This window comes from Hyla sarda, chromosome 1 (assembly GCF_029499605.1).
Source record: "Hyla sarda isolate aHylSar1 chromosome 1, aHylSar1.hap1, whole genome shotgun sequence".
NCBI classification, from domain to species: domain Eukaryota; kingdom Metazoa; phylum Chordata; class Amphibia; order Anura; family Hylidae; genus Hyla; species Hyla sarda.
This window is the reverse complement of record NC_079189.1, coordinates 119,973,506-119,993,679: the sequence shown is the minus strand read 5'-3', so window position 1 is coordinate 119,993,679 and position 20,174 is coordinate 119,973,506. Positions and strand designations below refer to the sequence as shown.

Sequence of the window (20,174 nt, the reverse complement as noted above, 5' to 3'; positions counted from 1 at the left end):
CTCCCCGCACAGTAATAGTGCCTTTATGAGCCCCTCCCCGCACAGTAATAGTCCCTTTATGAGCTCCTCCACGCACAGTAATAGTCCCTTTATGAGCCCCTCCCCACACAGTAATAGTGCCTTTATGAGCTCCTCCCCACACAGTAATAGTGCCTTTATGAGCCCCTCCCCACACAGTAATAGTGCCTTTATGAGCTCCTCCCCGCACAGTAATAGTGCCTTTATGAGCCCCCCCCCCCCCCGCACAGTAATAGTGCCTTTATGAGCTCCTCCCCGCACAGTAATAGTGCCTTTATGAGCCACCCCCCCCCCCCCCGCACAGTAATAGAGCTTTCTTAGGACCTGAACAAAAATTCATCCACCCACATGACTGCATGCAGAGGTATTGAAAATAAGGCGGAATTGAAGCATAAAGCACTTTATATCAGTGACTCCATCATCATTATATATCCGCACACTGCAGGCTGCCACAGCAACAACCGCCCAACCGTCAAATGTGCACAAACCACGCCCCCGGCCTGCCTCTGTTTCTCTGCACCAATCAGAAACATCCGTTTACGTTACAGCGTCCGAGAAGATAATAAGCAGAAGCGTCATTTGTGGCTCCTCATTGGCTGTGAGGGTTTCGGTGGGCGGGGATCAGTGGGATCAGTGAATGTTGTGATTAGAGGCGCTGTAGTTCCGGAGCGGGCAGCCGTTATAGTGGGTGAGTGGTCGGTTATAGGGCTGGGACGTGGATAACAACAGGACAGGTTGGCTGGGAGGTCTAGCTGGGAATTGTAGTTCCACCATTCGTGGAGTAGCATAAAGCTGTTCCTTGTACAGGAGGAGGAGACGGAGCGTGTTATACGAAGTTTTCATAACAAGAGCTGTTACTGCAGGTGATCAGCCCTAATATAATCATTACAGTGGGATTACTGCGCTTCATATATGTGTTATGGGGTAGTGAGTGTATCCTGCAGCCTAAGGCCAGAGGTACAGGTTATACCAGGTGGCCTGTGCCCCTTATATACCTTATAATGTATAGGACAGTGAGTTGTGATGTCATCTGAGACAGCGCTATGACATCACATGTTATTATGACCCAGTGGCCCAGAACTATCAATCTGAGACACCACTGAGCTTACATTTTAGGCCCCTTGTACACTGCCATTGCTCCCCGTCAAGAACGGCTGTTAACCCCTTAAGGACGCAGCCCTTTTTCACCTTAAGGACTGAGCCCTTTTTCGCAATTATGACCACCGTCACTTTACGAATTAATAACGTGAAAACGCTTTTACCGAATATTCTGATTCTGAGATTGTTTTTTCGTGACATATTCCACTTTATTTTGGTGGTAAATTTTCGGCGTTAATTGCATCCTTTTTTGGTGAAAAATCCCCAAATTTCATGAAAATTTTGCATTTTTCTAACTTTGAAGCTCTCTAATTGTAAGGAAAATGGATATTCCAAATAAATTTAATTTTTCTTCACAAATACAATATATCCACTTTATGGTGACATCATAAAATGGACATACTTTAGCTTTTTGAAAAAAATTAGAGGGTTTCAAAGTAGAGCAGCAATTTTCAAAAATGTTATGAAAATTGCTAAATCTGAAGGGACAGATGTTACATAACTACAACTCCCAGCATGCCTGGGCAGTCGAGGCATGCTGAGAGTTGTAGTTTGGCAACATCTGGAGGGCTACTGTTTGGACACCACTGTTGCAAAACTACAACTCCCAGCATGCCCAGGTCCCCAGGCATCTTCTCCTGCAGGTACGGCCTCCATCTTCTTCCCAGATCCCCTCGACATCCAGGGGAGGGCAGAACGGGGGTTTGCCATGGCAACCCCCTGTCCTGCGCTGCCATTGGTCAGAACTCCGTTCTGAGTAATGGCAGGGGATAGGAGTAGATCGCAGCTTTGCGACCTCACTCCTATCCTTTAGGCTGATCCGGGCTGTTGCTGACAGCTCCGATCAGCCCTATTTTCCGGGTGATCGGGTCACCAGAGACCCGATCAGCCCGGAATTGGAGAAAAACGCATGTCTGAATTGACATGCGATTTTCTCCGATCGCCGACATGGGGGGGGGTCTCAGGACCCCCCTGGCGATGTGCCAGGGTGCCTGCTGAATGATTTCAGCAGGCATCCGGCTCCGGTCCCCAACTGGCTAGCGGTGGGGACCGGATTTCCCATGGGCGTATGGATACGCCCTCGGTCCTTAAGGACTCGGAATGCAGGGCGTATCCATATGCCCTGTGTCCTGAAGAGGTTAAAGTCTCTTTTTTTGTGTGCCTTTAATGGCCGTTCTCGTGACGGGGCAACAGCGGGTCCTGGCGGCTTCCATTTACTATTATGGGGGCTGTCGGGCGCCGTTTCTTTTTTATGGGAATAGCGGGAGAAATAGACAGCACCGGCAGTATTTTTTCTCTCCCTATTCTCGACGGCTCCCCTGATGGATGTCACACTGTCGTGTCATAACTGCAGTGTGAAAGAAGCCTTACCAGAGCTGCTAGAATATGTAAGCTGATCTGATCTGTGATTGGTTGTTAGAAGTAGACTTGTGATGTCACAGCAGTTACCGGACTGAAATAGACTTGTGATGTCACAGCAGTTACCGGACTGAAATAGACTTGTGATGTCACAGCAGTTACCGGACTGAAATAGACTTGTGATGTCACAGCAGTTACTGGACTGAAATAGACTTGTGAGGTCACAATAGCTGACCTAGGGGCAATCACTTATAGCTGAGGCAATCGCTTAACATCAGCACCTTGATCTTCCTGTTGAAGGGAAACTGACAGGTGGATCAACTCCGCTACCCTGAATTTACAGGTGGTTAGTGTAGATGATCCTGAGTAAGAAGCATTGCCCCTTACTAGTGACCTTGTATTAAGTGGGCCCCTTGTCTGTAGGGCCTCTGTACAGCAGCGCATAGTGGGGGAGATGTATCCAAACCTGTGTAGAGAAAGAGTGATGCAGTTGCCCATAGCAATCAGATCGCTTCTTTCACTTTTCAGAGGCCCTTGTAAAAATGGAAGAAGCGATCTGATTGGTTGCTATGGGCAACTGCACTACTTTTCCTCTACACAGGTTTTGATAAATCTCACCCAGTATGCCTGCTTCTGAGTAAAGTCAGTTTATACACTGCTCAAAAAAAATAAAGGGAACACTAAGATAACACATCCTAGATCTGAATGAATGAACTAATCATATGAAATACTTTCGTCTACATAGTTGAATGTGCTGACAACAAAATCACACAAAAATTATCAATGAAAATCAAATTTATCAACCCATGAAGGTCTGGATATGGAGTCACACTCAAAATCAAAGTGGAAAACCACTCTACAGGCTGATCAAACTTTGATGTAATATCCTTAAAACAAGTCAAAATGAGGCTCAGTAGTGTGTGTGGCCTCCACGTGCCCGTATGACCTCCCTACAATGCCTGGGCATGCTCCTGATGAGGTGGACAGTCTGGTGCAACGTGGCATTGGTGGATGGAGCGAGACATGATGTCCCAGATGTGCTCAATCGGATTCAGGTCTGGGGAACGGGCAGGCCAGTCCATAGCGTCAATGCCTTCCTCTTGCAGGAACTGCACACTCCAGCCACATGAGGTCTAGCATTGTCTTGCATTAGGAGGAACCTAGGGCCATCCGAATTAGTGCTGGGCGGTATACAGGTTCATACCAAATACCCAAATTTTTGTGCTGCACCATATGAATTTTTCCCTTACCGCAATACCGGTTGGGCCCCTCCCATGCTTTCATCTGTGAAGAGCACAGGGTGCCAGTGGTGAATTTGCCAATCTTGGTGTTCTCTGGGAAATGCCAAATGTCCTGCACAGTGTTTGAGTGAACACATGCACATTTGTGGCCTGCTGGAGGTCATTTTGCAGGGCTCTGGCAGTGCTCCTCCTGCTGCTCCTTGCACAAAGGCGGAGGTAGCGGTCCTGCTGCTGGGTTGTTGCCCTCCTACGGCCTCCACGTCTCCTGATGATCGTAACCCCCCGACATGCGATGGCCCCGACATATGATAAAATCGACATACGATGCTTTTAGATGTCGGGGCCATCGCATTAACTGCTATCCGACAGCGCAAAATGCTTAAGCTGCTGTCGGATAGCAGTTTAAGCATCCCGGACAGGTTCACTTACCTATCCCCGCTGCTCCGGGTCCACTTCGCGATCATCCGGCGTCTTTTGTATCTTCTCCAGGGTCCGGGCCTCGTTTTCCGGCATCGTTATTACGTCACTACGCACGCCGTGCCGGCGCAGCAGCGTGATAACGTCACCAGAAAGCGAGGCCCGGACCCTGCAGAAGATGCGGAAGAAGCCAGATGATCCCAAAGAAGACACTGGAGCAGCAGGACAGCATCGGGAGCGGTGAGGACGCGGTCCGGAGCGGCGAGGACAGGTGAGTATAACTTCCTATACTTTACATTGCACGGATCCCTCAACATACGATGGATTCGACAAACGATGGGTCATTTGGAACGAATTACCATCGTATGTTGAGGGACCACTGTACTAGCCTGTCTCCTGGTAGCGCCTCCATGCTCTGGACACTACACTGACAGACATAGCAAACCTTCTTGCCACAGCTCGCATGGATGTGCCATCCTGGATGAGCTGCACTACCTGAGCCACTTGTGTGGTTTGTAGACTCCATCTCATGCTACCACTAGAGTGAAAGCACCGCCAGCATTCAAAAATGACCAAAACATCAGCCAGGAAGCATAGGAACTGAGAAGTGGTCTGTGGTCACCACCTGCAGAACCACTCCTTTATTGGGAGTGTCTTGCTAATTGCCTATAATTTCCACCTGTTGTCTGTTCCATTTGCACAACAGCATGTGAAATTGATTGTCAATCAGTGTTGCTCCCTGAGTGGACAGTGGGATTTCACAGAAGTGTGATTGACTTGGAGTTACATTATGTTAAGTGTTCCCTTTAATTTTTGAGCAGTGTAGTTCAGATGTGTTTCCTGGAGTCTCCTTTATGTTACCCCCTATATAACCTGACGTAAAGTCACAGGCTAGATGGGATCTTAGCCCTAACTTGTGGACTTGGTTTCTAACAACAGTTCAGAGTTTTCTGTTAATGTTCTCTTTGTTTTTTTCAGGATATTTTCTAGCTGCTGCAATAAGATAAAATGACTACAGGGGATGTAAAAGGAGTCCTCCGAAAACTAGAACAGAAGCTAAGGTTACTGAATTATCCCAGAGATCTGGACTACACAGGGTAAGGGGAAATTCACCTATTTGTATCTTACAGGGCTTGTCTCCTAAGAATAGCCCTTGGCCATTTGTCCTATTATTATTATTTATCATGTATAAGCATCTCCTGCGCTGGCGAACCTAGTCTCTTCTATGTGGACCACACAATGTTATACTATGTTTCTCTGTAACCCCCTCATAATGAGCTATTATCTGGCCATTCATATTAGATATTTGTTGGCTAAATCTGCATGACCATATAATGCAGAGGATTCACCGAAGCTTATCGGTATAGCTCACCCTTACGTCTATACCTTGACACGGACGAGACTGGACCCAAGTCTCTTAGAGTAAATGGATAAAGTAGGCAGAGTCCAGCACAGTATCAAAGCAATGCGTGAAATGTATTCAGCAATCAGCCAACATGGAGAACAGGTGACGCGTTTCGGCCATGGTAAGTAGTCTTAGTCATACCTATTACTAAGGCTCCTTACCGTGGCCGAAACGCGTCACCGGTTCTCCATGTTGGCTGATTGCTGAATAAACTTCACGCATTGCTTTGATACTGTGCTGGACTCTGCCTACTTTATCCATATAATGCAGTGTTTTTCAACCACGGTGTCTCCAGCTGTTGCAAAACTACAACTCCAGCCAAAGGCTGTCCGGGCATGCTGGGAGTTGTAGTTTTGCAACAGCTGGATGCACCCCAGTTTGGAAACACTGATCTAATCCAACTGCCGGATCCTTTTGTTCTCTGGAAGATATGTTGCAGCTAGAGGAGTCTGACAGTGGCTAAAGATCTTTCTCCATTGAGAGCAAATGAATGCTCAGCCAACTTGAGTATGCATATTTTAAAGGGTTGGTTTACACGGGCATAAAGTGTGCATGTGTGAGGCGCCACAGCTCTCTCTCAAGCTCCCAGTAACATGTCGCTTCTTTTCAGCACATTTCTGCTCCCATTGAAGTAATTTTTGTCACATCCTAAACATCATGTCTCTTGCCCACGTGAACAGACGGGGGATCAGGAGTGACAGCTGTTGGCCAACCACTCTCTTATGTGTATTGCCAGCTTAGGGAGCCGGAGGTGTAAAAGTGGGGGAGCCCTTGAACATGACAAGAATGGAAACCCTTGTGATGTCATTAATAGGGTCTCCATAGCTGTCCTTTAATATAACTGCTAGGGCATACTTTAAAGGGGTTTACCTGTTTTGATAAATTGAACAAGAAGATCAGTTGGGGTTCATCCACTGGGACCCAGCCGATCCCGACAGCTGGGACATAATAGTCCTGGGAACGAATGGCGCGGAACACTGCTCCATTCATTGTTTGTTGTCCTGCCTAACAGTTCCAAGTTTAACGCCCGGTGGAAACTCACACAGGGAAGGCAGTGACCCTCATTTACTATTGCAAACCCGACATTTTTTGTCGGGTTGTGCGTCCGATTCTGGCGCATTTCGCCAGAATTGGGGAAAAAAAACAGACTAACTCTCCATTTTACTAAGAAAACACAAAAGGAACGGGGTCACTGAAAAAAGGCGTGTCCTTGACATTTTCACAAAAACCCAACATATTTACTAAGATTTCCACAGAAAATGTGGTGGATTTGAGCTGAGGGAAACCCGAAAGATCAGAACTTGTGTAAAAGAATGGGGAAAGAAAAAAAAAAAGAGAAGTGTAGGGAAGCCTTAGTAAATACCGTGGGAAAAAAATTGTAGCGACTTAAAACCCACAAAGAAATTACACTGCACTCTTAGGAAAGGGTGGGGGTCTTCCGAAATATTGCTTGGTATTCCATATTTATGTATGTTTTGTATTTATATATTATTTATTTTTTAAGTAGATGTAATATATGTTTTTTATTCATATTTATGCCACAAGGTTGGTGAAAGGAGACCCAGCAGCATCGCTCCCAATAATCAGCTACACCTTTACCGGTTATTCTACATACATCGCAGAGATTTTAGTGTCACTAGACATTGAGCTTGCTGCGAAGAGTGACCTGAGGTTTATTGATGCGGTATATAAGGTAAGTGTTTCCTCCTTCTGCTTATCAACAATTAAAAAACTATTTATTGTGTCCCTTTGATTTAGAACTTGCATGTTTAACCTCTTAAGGATGCAGGGCATACCTATACGCCCTGCGCCCGATCCCGGTATATAATGCGGGGTCACACGGGGTTATATGTAAAGAAATATATTTCCAAGCAGCCAAGGAATGTAAACTAACCTACACAGTAAATAGTTCCTATGCACACAAGATATAAATATAAACACACAATATTAGTCACACTAGACATATGAAAAGATGCTGCCCAATATGCAATAAAGGGAAGAGAGGCAGTTAATGATACATCAGATGATAGGTACAGGAGCAGGCGTCCCCCCAAAAACAGGTCCCCATGTGTTCTGTCACCAAGGGTGACTTCCCCATGCCCCTGAGGAAGTCACCCTTGGTGATGGAATGCGTGGGGACCTGTTTTTGGGGGGACGCCTGCTCCTGTACCTGTCATCTGATGTATCATTAACTGCCTCTCTTCCCTTTACTGCATATTGGGCAGCATCTTTTCATATGTTTAGTGTGACTAATATTGTGTGTTTATATTTACCGTATATTCTGGCGTATAAGACCACTTTTTAACCCCGACTTTTTTTTGAAAAGTCGGGGGTTGTCTTATACGCCGGGTATTGGGGTCCGGGATAGGAAAACTTATCATTATCTGCCCGGGCCGGCTCCCGTGTGCGGGGGCCGGCCAGTGCAGATAAAAACGAATTACTGATACTAAAAACCAGGGTGTCTCCAGCTGTTGTGAAACTACAACTCCCAGCATGCCCAGACAGCCATTGCCGGTCCGGGCATGCTGGTAGTTGTAGTTACACAACAGCTGGAGGCACCCTGGTTTTTAGTATCACGGGAGCAAATAATCATAGCTTTTCCTATGCCGGGGAACTGCTGACATAATGTGGGGGAACATGCTGCCTACCTAATGTGGGGGGAACTACAAGGTACTGTACATCGCGGTAGAAGGGGTAGTCTTATACGCAGAGTATATCCCAAACTCTATATTTTAACTGTAAAAGTTGGGGGTCGTCTTATACGCCAGCATATACGGTATATATCCTGTCTGCATAGGAACTATTTACTCTGTAGGTTAGTTTATATTCCTTGGCTACTTGGAAATTGTCAACTAGACGTAAATATGTTAGGTCCCACGTCAGACCACGCTTAAGCGTAATTCCACCCAGCATTCAAATATGTCAAAAGAACAGAAAAAGTATAAGTGTTCAGGGTAGTGCATAAAAATTAACTTTTATTTGGATCATTAAAAAATCACCCAAAAAAAACGTGTTTGATTCCAACACCAAAAAAAATAGGATAGATGTAGACCATCAGGAGCAATAACCTTCCAGGATCGGAGGAGACGCTCAAACTGTGCCACAGCTACTTAGTAACTATAAGTTACCAAAGTTAGCAGCATATCATACCACTATTATATTATACCACCGACGCGTTTCTGCCATAAATTTATATGGCGTCCTCAGGGAGGCATATAATATGTACAGAGAAGATAAGTCAGATTGACAGGTTTTATGTATATACAATCGGTATATCAAATCAAAAGAAGTATTAAAGAGGTCCTTGGCGTAGGAAACAGGTCATCCATCTGCAATAACAATATTCTCCTATCACTATAAATCCTGTAGGGAAAAGCAGCAGGTATGTATAAATAACAAGACTCTGTCCCTGTATTATAGGCCAGGACTCTATCCGTTGGTCCACCTGTAAGAAAAGCAAAAATACACTATTCAAGGTTGCGCCCTGCAGGAGAAAGTCTGGATCACGTATCATCATTGATCCAAAGTTTACTCACGGATCCCTGGTTTGCGGGGCGGGCGCGACAAACTGCTGTGGCGCAGGGAGCTGGCTCCGTCCAGCTCTGTTCACTCCGGTGTGTGAACTGTCAGCGTCTGTCATCACTTCCGGCAAGGGCCGGAGGTTATATGCGCGCCACTGCGCCCGTTCTCTGTGACGCGCTGAACAGAGAGGGCGTGTCCAATAAGGATATACAGTGGCGTTCATTCTGAAGCCTCCGTTCCGGATTATGACGATTTTAAAGTTAGGGCTTATAGGCCGTTTAGCCGTGCATCAATTTCTACATTCATGGGCACTGAGATTATTAATACATTACTGCATTGTCGCAACCAACCCCAGTTTTTTGAGAGGGAATAAGTTGCGACAATTCATCTGAGATAAAGTTACTTTTATGTGAATGTAGCTGTCAACATTGTGCATATAGTGCAACCTTAATACAGTAGAGAGAGGCGCCTACATCTGTCATGAGTAAGGGGTGTATTAAAACCAAGGGCAGGGTATGTATACAAGTACAGTCCTGAGTAAAAGTGGAAGGTATTGTAGAGCTGGGGGGGGGGGGGGGATAATTAATTCACCCCCATCTCCACAACAGCCCAAACTGGGCAGGGTGAATGGTAGTAGGTGGGACAGTCCCTAACCAGGGGGGTCCCTATAGGGAGGGGGGGGGGGCGGGAACAAGGCGTGGGCCTAAAGGATCTACACTGTCCCTAAATTGCCCTATTCTTTAACCCTAAAGCCTAGGCGGGGTGGCCGCCCTAAAAAGGGCGGTCCCGCTCAGGAACCTCCTATTAGGTGACTATATACCCTATAGTAGATAAGAGGTGACTACTAAATCCTGTCTACCCTCTAAGGTCGTCCCTATCTACCTAGGAGCCACCCATTGTCCCACCACATACCATTTATAAGAAACACCCGAAATTTGATTGTTCATTTAGACCTTTGGGGGCCATTGAGTCAAGTTGATAAATCCAGCGGCATTCCCTTTGGAGTAGAAGTGTATCTGTGTCTCCACCCCTCTGAGAGGGGATAATCCGGTCAATCCCCATGAATTTGATTGATCTCAGGTCACCCAAATGCTGTTGGTTGATGTGGGTTGCCACAGATGTATCTCGATGGTTTCTTATGTCCCCAATATGCTCCAGAATTCTTTTTCTGAATTCCCTCATAGTCTTCCCCACATATATATGGGGACAAGTGCATATTCCAATATATATGATGCATTTGGATGATGAATTCCCTCATAGTCTTCCCCACATATATATGGGGACAAGTGCATATTCCAATATATATGATGCATTTGGATGAACAGTTAATGAATTCTCTAATGGGTATCACTTCTCCCTGTATGTTGGGTACCTTGTCACTCTTCTCAACATATTGGCATGCTCTACAATGGCCACATCTAAAGCAACCTGAGATATCTGATAGTCTATTGAGCCAGTTTTGTGATATCTGTTCTGGTTCAAGATGGCTCCGGACCACCAGATCTCCTATGCTCTTGCCCCGTCGATATGTGATTTGTGGGCTCGGGCCAACAATATCCCGGAGGTCCGGGTCCATCCCTAGGATATTCCAGTGATGATTGATAATTTCTCTCACTTGAGGTGCCCTTCTGTCGAAGGTGCCAATGATTCTAGCACTTGTGGATGTGTCAGTCCTAGTTCTTGGTATAAGAAGCTCATTTCTAGGTGTTCTAAGTGCTGACTGGTACGCCCTGGACAGTATGTGGTCCGGATACGCTCTATTGGTGAACCTCTGCCTCATGACAGCCGCCTCTCTCTTGAAATTTGTATGTTACGAACAGTTCCTCCTGAGGCGGAGGTATTGCCCTTTGGGGATCCCCAGGGGGCCCGGATGGCAACTCTCCCACCACAGGAGGCTGTTCGTTGCTGTTTTCTTCCGATATATTGTACTCTGGACTATGTTATTCCTATCTCTATAAATTTTTACGTCCAAGAAGTTAATTTCTTTGTCCTGAGTTTCATATGTGAAAAAGAGACCCAATTGATTTTTGTTTATAGAGTCTACCAGACTTCCGAATTCCTCCCTACTGCCACTCCAGATTATAAACACATCATCTATAAAACGGAGCCACGTCAGGGCTCGCTCACAGAAATGCTCCCTCTCATCATTGAATAGGCAGGTTGCCTCCCACCATCCTAATGTCAGATTAGCGTAACTGGGCGCACAGGGGGACCCCATGGCGGTCTCCCTGATCTGATGATAAATGCGCCCATTGAATAGAAAATAGTTCTTTGTCAAAACAAATTCCAGTAGTTGGAGGACAAATGCATTATGTTCTTGGTAGCAAATGCCACGTGTACTTAGAAAATATGCTACTGCTTGAAGACCTACTGTGTGGCGAATGGAGGAGTACAATGCCTCCACATCTAAGCTGGCAAAAATGATGTCATTGCCAATGGAGATTCCTTCAATTCTTTTTAGTAGGTCCATAGTGTCACGCAAGTATGACGGGAGGGTAAATACAAATTGTCTCAACACTCTGTCAATGTATATCCCCACGTTTCGTGACATGCCACCTATTCCAGATACAATAGGTCGACCTTTCAATGGTATTAGGCCCTTGTGAACTTTGGGCAAGGCATAAAACGTGGGGATAGTTGGCTTGTGGGGTCTAAGGAAGTCAAGTTCCTTCTGATCAATTAGTTTTTTTCCAAATGCTATATTCAATATATCCATTAATTCCAAGCTGTACGCATGTGTAGGGTCCGCCGGTATTAGTTCATATGTGTCGTTGTCATCCAGTAGTCTTCTACACATGCGTACATATTTGGTTCTATCGAGCAAAACTATGTTTCCTCCTTTGTCAGAAGCTTTAATTATTAATTCCTTATTATTTTTAAGTTGTATCAGTGCCTGTCTCTCCTGAAAGTTTAAATTGTCCCTCATGTATGATTCTGTGGTTGTTAACTCCCTCAAATCCTTGAGGACAAGTTCTGTAAACACATCTATACAGGAGGTATCCCCAATTGGTGGAAAAGATCTACTTTTATTTTTAAGGTCAGTGAAGGGACCCTGTCCTTCAGTCCTCTCTCCATCCTCCAATAAAGTCACTAGATCCCTTGTTACCATGAGATCCTCTGGGGACATACCACATGCTAGGCCTTCTCTTCTCTGTCGCAATTTAAAGAATTTGTGCCACCTCAGCCTACGCGAAAATAGATGGATATCCTTGGTCCATTCAAATTCATCATAGGCTGAGGTGGGAACAAATGTGAGGCCCTTCAGGAGGACTGACTTCTGTGCCTCTGATAAGTAGATGCTGGATAGATTAATAATTTGAGTATCATCAGTGTTATCTAGCGCTTTTGTGGATTGTTCTGTGTTCGTGGGGGGGAAGCGTAACTGATACGGGTCCCTCTCTAAAAAAGAGGCGGAGTAGGAGGTGGAGGGTCCACCACATCCTGGTGTTTGGTTTGTAGTGCCCCTATTCCTTCCCTTCCCCCTTCCCCTCCCTCTATGGCCCATACCCGAGCCCCTGTTGCACTATATGCACAATGTTGACAGCTACATTCACATAAAAGTAACTTTATCTCAGATGAATTGTCGCAACTTATTCCCTCTCAAAAAACTGGGGTTGGTTGCGACAATGCAGTAATGTATTAATAATCTCAGTGCCCATGAATGTAGAAATTGATGCACGGCTAAACGGCCTATAAGCCCTAACTTTAAAATCGTCATAATCCGGAACGGAGGCTTCAGAATGAACGCCACTGTATATTCTGTTCAGCGCGTCACAGAGAACGGGCGCAGTGGCGCGCATATAACCTCCGGCCCTTGCCGGAAGTGATGACAGACGCCGACAGTTCACACACCGGAGTGAACAGAGCTGGACGGAGCCAGCTCCCTGCGCCACAGCAGGTTGTCGCGCCCGCCCCGCAAACCAGGGATCCGTGAGTAAACTTTGGATCAATGATGATACGTGATCCAGACTTTCTCCTGCAGGGCGCAACCTTGAATAGTGTATTTTTGCTTTTCTTACAGGTGGACCAATGGATAGAGTCCTGGCCTATAATACAGGGACAGAGTCTTGTTATTTATACATACCTGCTGCTTTTCCCTACAGGATTTATAGTGATAGGAGAATATTGTTATTCCAGATGGATGACCTGTTTCCTACGCCAAGGACCTCTTTATTACTTCTTTTGATTTGATATACCGATTGTATATACATAAAACCTGTCAATCTGACTTATCTTCTCTGTACATATTATATGCCTCCCTGAGGACGCCATATAAATTTATGGCAGAAACGCGTCGGTGGTATAATATAATAGTGGTATGATATGCTGCTAACTTTGGTAACTTATAGTTACTAAGTAGCTGTGGCACAGTTTGAGCGTCTCCTCCGATCCTGGAAGGTTATTTCTCCTGATGGTCTACATCTATTCTATTTTTTTTGGTGTTGGAATCAAACACGTTTTTTTTGGGGTGATTTTTTAATGATCCAAATAAAAGTTAATTTTTATGCACTACCCTGAACACTTATACTTTTTCTGTTCTTTTGACATACTTGGAAATTGTGCAATATATTTATTTACATATAAGTATAGGGGTACATGGTGTTAAGAGAGGAGTGTTGTTAGTGACTTTGGATTAGCAGGTGTCCCTTTGAGGGGACTCTCCAGATTTCTCGGTCTTCTCCTCCGTGGCTTTGGGAGACCATGTGCAATCTGGCTCCCACATTTTAATTGTTTTTAAGTGTGATACATACATTGTTTTCTATGTGATCTGAATAAAGTATAAATTGTTATTTATTTATTTATTGGTGTGCGCCTATATGTGTGTTTTGCTTCTTCTTGTTTAGAGTTAGGCGCAAAAAAATTAGCCCTCATGCCGGCCCATACGCGGAAAAATAAAAAAGTTATAGGTGTCAGGAGATGACAGTTTTTAACGTATAAATTTTCCTGCATGTAGTTATGATTTTTTTCAGAAGTACGACAAAATCAAACCTATATAAGTAGGGTATTATTTTAATCGTATGGGCCTACAGAATAAAGATTTTTACTGAAAAATGCACTGCAAAGAAACAGAAGCCCCCAAAATTTACACAATGGCATTTTATTTTCAATTTTGTCGCACAATGAATCTTTTTTCCGTTTCGCTGTGGATTTTTTGGTAAAATGGCTGTTGTCACTGCAAAGTGGAATTGGTAGCGCAAAAAATAAGCCATCATATGGAATTTTAGGTGCAAAATTTAAAACGTTATGATTTTTAGAAGGTGATGAGGAAAAAATGAAAATGCAAAAACTGAAAAACCCTGGGTCCTTGAGGGGTCAAAGAGATTTTCCAGGTCTTTTTGATTCAATATTAGATTATGAGGAAGTCCAACACCCCACTGATTAGCTATTTGCCAAAGAACAGAGCAAAAAGCAGACAGCTCCCTAAATTATGTAGTGGCTGTGATGGGTTACTGCAGCTCAGCTCATAGAAGAAAATGTGAGCTACGATGCAATAACCTACACAATGTACTGAGCTATCTGCTGGTGTGGGTCCCCTCAGGCTAACAGCCGATCAGTTGGTGTGTCACGTGTTGAAACCCCCCCCCCCCCCATGATTAGATATTGGTGACCTATCATTGGGATAAGTCATTAACCAAAAACCCCTTTTAATGAGGTTGCCTTAAGGGGGTTATCCACCATAAGATGATTTTAGTACTTACCTGCCAGAAAGTAATGGACATGCTTAGGAAGGATCTCTGCTTGTCTTGGGGCTAAATGTTGTTTTTCCACTATAACGTTGCTGATTTCATTTTGTGAAATGTCTGTTTCCTGTTGGAGTTCACTCCCTCCAACTACTAAGTCCCAGGATTCCTTGTTAGTAAGGTTGAGATCACTTTTCTCCCTCCCACTCATCAGTCACCCCACCCATTGAACCACAGATGTGCCGCCTTCCATGCTGTGCTGTGAACAATAGACCAGTGTTTTCTAACCAGGGTGCTTCCAGGTGTTGCAAAACTTCAATGCACTGCAGAATGATCTCCTTCCCACCCAAAGGTCCCTTCACCCACTGAAGAGGACAGGCTCCTTTGAACACCTTACTAGTGATGTAATGTCTTGGGCCACACTGCAACATGGGAAAACCAGAGACAACACCCATTTTGTATGATGTTAAAGGGGTTATCCACCATAAGATGATTTTAGTACATACCTGGCAGACAGTAATGGACATGCTTAGGAAGGATCTGCACTTGTCTTGGGGATAAATGGCTATGTTGTGAGATTACCATAATACTGTGGCTAGCTTTTTGTGAACTGGTATTTCCTGTTTGATTTTTCTTTTTTTGACTACATATCCCATAATTCCATTTTCCTCCCTCCCATACATCAGCCACCCCACCTATTGAAACATAAAGGAGCTGCATCCATTCAAAAGACCTGTGGTTTTCAATCAGGGTGCCTACAGCTGTTGCATTAGTTGCAGTTTGATCTCTCTCCCACCAAGCAATCGCTCCACCCATTGAAGCAGACAGGCTCCCTGTCATCAGCTGACTAGTGAGTCATGTCTCGGCCGCATTGCAACCTGGGAAAGATCTGAGACAACAGTCATTTTGTATGCTGTTAAACATAAATATTGGGGTGAAAATCACAGAAGAATTGTGAGAAAACCGTCACACACAGGTACAGACACTATATTATGAACTACACTAACTTTACAGCCCCTGTAGCATAGTCAAATAAAAAAAATTCCTGGAATACCCCTTTAAAAATAAACATTGGGGCAAAGAACACCTAAGAATTGTGAGTAGAGATGAGCGAAGTTACAGTGACTCGATTTGTCACGAACTTCTCGGCTCGGCAATTGCTGACTTTAGCTGAATACATTAGTTCCGCTTTCAGTTCTCCGGTGGGCTGGAAAAGGTGGATACAGTCCTAGGAGAGAGCCGAGAAGTTTGTGACGAATCAAATCACTGTAACTTCGCTCATCTCTAATTGTGAGACCACCATTAAACACAGGTACAGACACTATATGAATTATACTAACTTAGCCCCTGTAGCACAGTCAAAAAAAAAAAAAAATGAATACCTCTTTAAGGACTCCCCTTCTTTGATCCAAAGTAGGGAGACTTTTAGTATCAGTGGGTCACTCTGTACGTTGGTCACAGCTGTTGATATTCTAATGGGTACGAGTTCCTCTAGTGATAAAATGTTTTCTTGGAGGCTTTCTGAAGCGAAATTTGCCATAATCAGCTGGTTCCCTGACTCCCTTTATTTCCAAATAATAAAAGAAAAGTACTGATTAATCTGTAGACCAGGAGTCAGGTCTAACCTACCTTTTGGTAGATTAGCAGGGAATATTACTGGCAGACTTATGTATTCCATGCTTTATTCCCAAAGAGTTATGGGATGGAGCAATGCATGGAAATACAGAGGAAAATTGGGACTGCAAAAAAAAAAAAAAAAAAAACTTAACCTTATGCTGTTATATGGATTGAGGACTGGCTTTAAAATTTTAGGATAGAGCTGCACAGTAAATTTTGGCCATGACAAAGGTTGCCAGGCCAAACATTGCTGTGTAGCACATACTTTGCATCGCAGTTAATGTAAGTAATTTTGGGTCACATTGCTACCCAAAAATCACCAGAAATCCACCCAGCTTGGATCCACCTTTATCCACTGCAAAGAAGCAGCATAACCCATGTTGTGGCATAAGGCAAAGCTCACATGGCCAAAAACGTGTGGAATGTCTTCCAGAAAATAAGGGCGGACATTTTGCACATTTTCTTGATGCAGTAGCACTAGGACTGCTCGGAAATGCATAGACTGTAATGTATTTCTGACCGAATTCACGCTGGAATTGGGATACCTCTGTGTGTACAGTGATGCAGAATTCCATTGAAATCCATTCTGCTGTGTGAACATGTGGTCCTTGCCTTATACTGGGGTTTTGTTTATGCGGGGCCTTCTCAGATCCTGAGTACTGGACTTCCTGGGCCTTTAACTACTAAATGATGTATCTAAATAGTAGTATCCAATCCAACCCATTGTTTCTGCAGGTTCTCCGAGATGTCTTCCATTTCAAGCCTGTATTAACAAAGCAGCAGTATCTTCAATGTGGATTCTCCGAGAGGAAGATACAGACAGTGTGTGATATCATTGACTGCGTGGTCAAGAAACACAAGGAAATTGCAGGTCAAAACAAGGTGAAGAATTATAATTTGTATCATGACTTCTCTAAGAACGATCTACTAACCCCTTCATGCTATCTATTCATATGGGCACCATGTAGTTGCAGCTCTAGAATTTACAAAAATGATCCAGAAAATCAATTGGATTTTTTGAGAATTTTTTGCTGTTACCCTATTTCGCTGCAGATTTCCTCACATAGATCTGCTGTTTAAAATCCACATTGTCTGAACATAACTTCAAAGCAGTGATGAGAAATAAACGACACTACAGACCCTGGACCTGCCTCACCATCTCTCTTCAGAGAGGTTAAAGGGTATTCCAGGAAAAAAAAAAAGTTTGTTTTTTCTTTAGATCAACTGGCTCCAGAAAGTTAAACAGATTTGTAAATTACTTCTATAAAAAAAAATCTTAATCCTTCCAGTAGTTATAAGCTGAGGAAGTTGAATTGTTCTTTTCTTTCTGACAACAGTGCTCTCTGCTGACACCTTTGCATATAACAGGAACTGTCCGAAGAATTAGAGGTTTGCTATGGGGATTTGCTCCTACTCTGGATAGTTCCTGAGACAAGCAGAGATGTCAGCAGAGAGCACTGTTGTCAGACAGAAAAGAACAACTCAACTTCAGCAGCTGATAACTACTGGAAGGATTACGATTTTTTAATAGAAGGAATTTACAAATCTGAAATAGAGGAAAAAATTACTGTGCTGAAAGTTAAATGGATATGATATCACAATAATACATTTATAAAAAAAAATCCACAATAATAGTCACATGACAATCACATAAAATGGCTGTCTGAAAAACCACAGGGCCCTTATGGCTTACATCAAGCTATAAAATAACGTATTAAAACAAGAAGAAAGATACTGGGAACTGCTGCTGTAATAAAGTGCAATAGTAGTGCTCTAATAATTATAAAGTGCAGAATGTTAATAGGGCATTGTGCCACTTTTAGTTCTTGCCCTTAGAATGTTGGTCATAATTATAGTCTCTTGTCCTTTTGTAAGGCAATGTTCCAATATTGCCTATTCCAGCAAAGAATAAGACAAATCACTTGCTCCGGCAAGAGAGTGAATATTCTGCGTGTTTAGCAATACAGTAGCAATGTGAAAATTAATGAATGGTACAGTGGTGCTATGCACCTTTCACCTATCCCACCGAAAGCAACGGGAGACGGAAGTACAGATCATAGCAGTCTGGTCTTGCAGCTCCTGGTGTTTGGCGGCACAACTCCGATGTCACAGGATGTATTCTGCCGGCTCTGAGCTTCTGCGGGTACGTGCAGATGTTCGTAGCTGTAGCTGTATGCTCGTCTGAATGGAAGGTTGTGAACCTCTGCTCTGCGGCAGGTATATGTAACATAGGCATCCTCGTGTCTTTGGGCGCGAGGAGCTCTTTGATTGACAGGGCACTATTTGTCAAAGGCACCCAGATTGGGCAAGTAGCGGTATGCTGGGCAGCAGCAGACCTTACTGGACAATAGTATAGTCGGGTATATACTCAAGCTGGACGCGTTTCAGAATCACCATAGATCCTTTCCTCAATTGCTGAGGAAAGGATCTATGGCAATCCTGAAAATGTCTTTCTAGAGCCAGTTGATATGTTTAAAAAATAAAATCATGGAATACCCCTTTAAAGGCTGTCGAAGTTTTTTTTCTGTTATATCTATGTTTCACTTTATGGTCATTTTATAACACCTTTTACCAAATCAGTGAAAAGCCCGCTGTGGATCTGCATCGGTTTTGTTGTCCAGCTGCTCTGGAGTCCATTAGATACTGATGAAATTGTTTTGTCGCCAAGGAAATGTAATTTTGTTGTAAGAAGTCCATGTGGTTACCATTTTCCCATTAACCTTGCCTTATTACGGGGACGGAGTCTACAGAGTACGACTTCCACACTGAAATAGTGGCGACAGCACAAGTATTTGTTTTTGTTTGTTTTTCTTTTATGTTATTCGTATAGTAGGTTTAGGTTTTGGTTTTTCTATACATTCTTCCACTAATCTGTTCTGTCATGGTCCGGACTGCACATTCCATACACAGGGTTAGGAGATAATGGAGCCAGTGATTTTCCTGGCCTGAATTCCTTTGGTTTCAGATATGTATCACTGGTAGTTACTGTGTGCCTGAAATTCTGGCAAACAATTTATTCATTTCCACCAGAGCCGATTCTACAGTGTAGAGACAAGTGATGTCATAAAAGGGGAACTTGTGGGATAATGAAAATAGACCTCTACCAAAAGAAAAAAGGGATTAAAAGAAGATACACAAAGTGATTATAGTTTAGAATGTGAATAACAGTTCTTACTACAGATGGGAATCCCTAAAAAAAATTGAAAAAAAAAAAGTATAAATTTTGATGGAAAGTCTTTTGATCAGGCTTTAAACAAATCCTTTATTCCTATATGTATTTACATTTGTCATTGTAATGGAAAGTGTTGTCTTCTTAATGAGTAACCTATTTTAATTTTTTTGCTTTTAAGGTTAAATTACAACCAGTCAAGAGACTAGCTTTTATAAAAGATAAGTGTGAAGCATTTTATCCTAGAGAGTCTTGTGTGCAATCCTCAATAAAGCCTGAGAAAGAAAATCAAGTAAGTAAAGCGTTTCAATTTAGTTATTTATACAAAACTGCACTGTGAATACTTACAAAAGAAAAGAGACTTTCTGTGTGAGTGGGTTTAGGTGGGGGTTATGCTGTAATACACCAGTTTACTGCAGGTGAATGGGAGCGTCATTGAGAAGGGATAAGTTAAAGTTATAACCCTTCATTTTCAAGAATTAATAGGGATCTTGGCATAGAGCTGGGCGGTATGACCAAATATGTGTATCACAGTATTTTTGTAACTTATGGCGGTTCCACAGTATATAACGGTAATTCTTTCAAACCCCCCCCCCCCCCCCCAAATCATGTGACCCGGGAGCGCTGTTCTGCACCCCCCCCCCACA

At 43.6% G+C, this 20,174-nt stretch overlaps 1 protein-coding gene across 5 annotated transcripts in view; it reads left to right on the top strand.

The window, feature by feature from the left end:
• The first annotated feature begins 487 nt into the window (after positions 1-487).
• CEP44 (centrosomal protein 44) overlaps positions 488-20,174 on the top strand; it is a 49,536-nt gene continuing 29,849 nt past the window's right edge. For 4 of the 5 annotated variants that reach the window (XM_056560740.1, XM_056560723.1, XM_056560731.1 and 1 more), the window contains exons 1-5: positions 713-881; positions 5,112-5,230; positions 7,084-7,231; positions 17,094-17,240; positions 19,709-19,819. In XM_056560740.1, the coding sequence (XP_056416715.1) occupies positions 5,142-5,230; positions 7,084-7,231; positions 17,094-17,240; positions 19,709-19,819 (495 nt within the window). In that variant the 5' untranslated portion in view covers positions 713-881; positions 5,112-5,141. The other variant, XM_056560725.1, reaches the window with a different exon arrangement.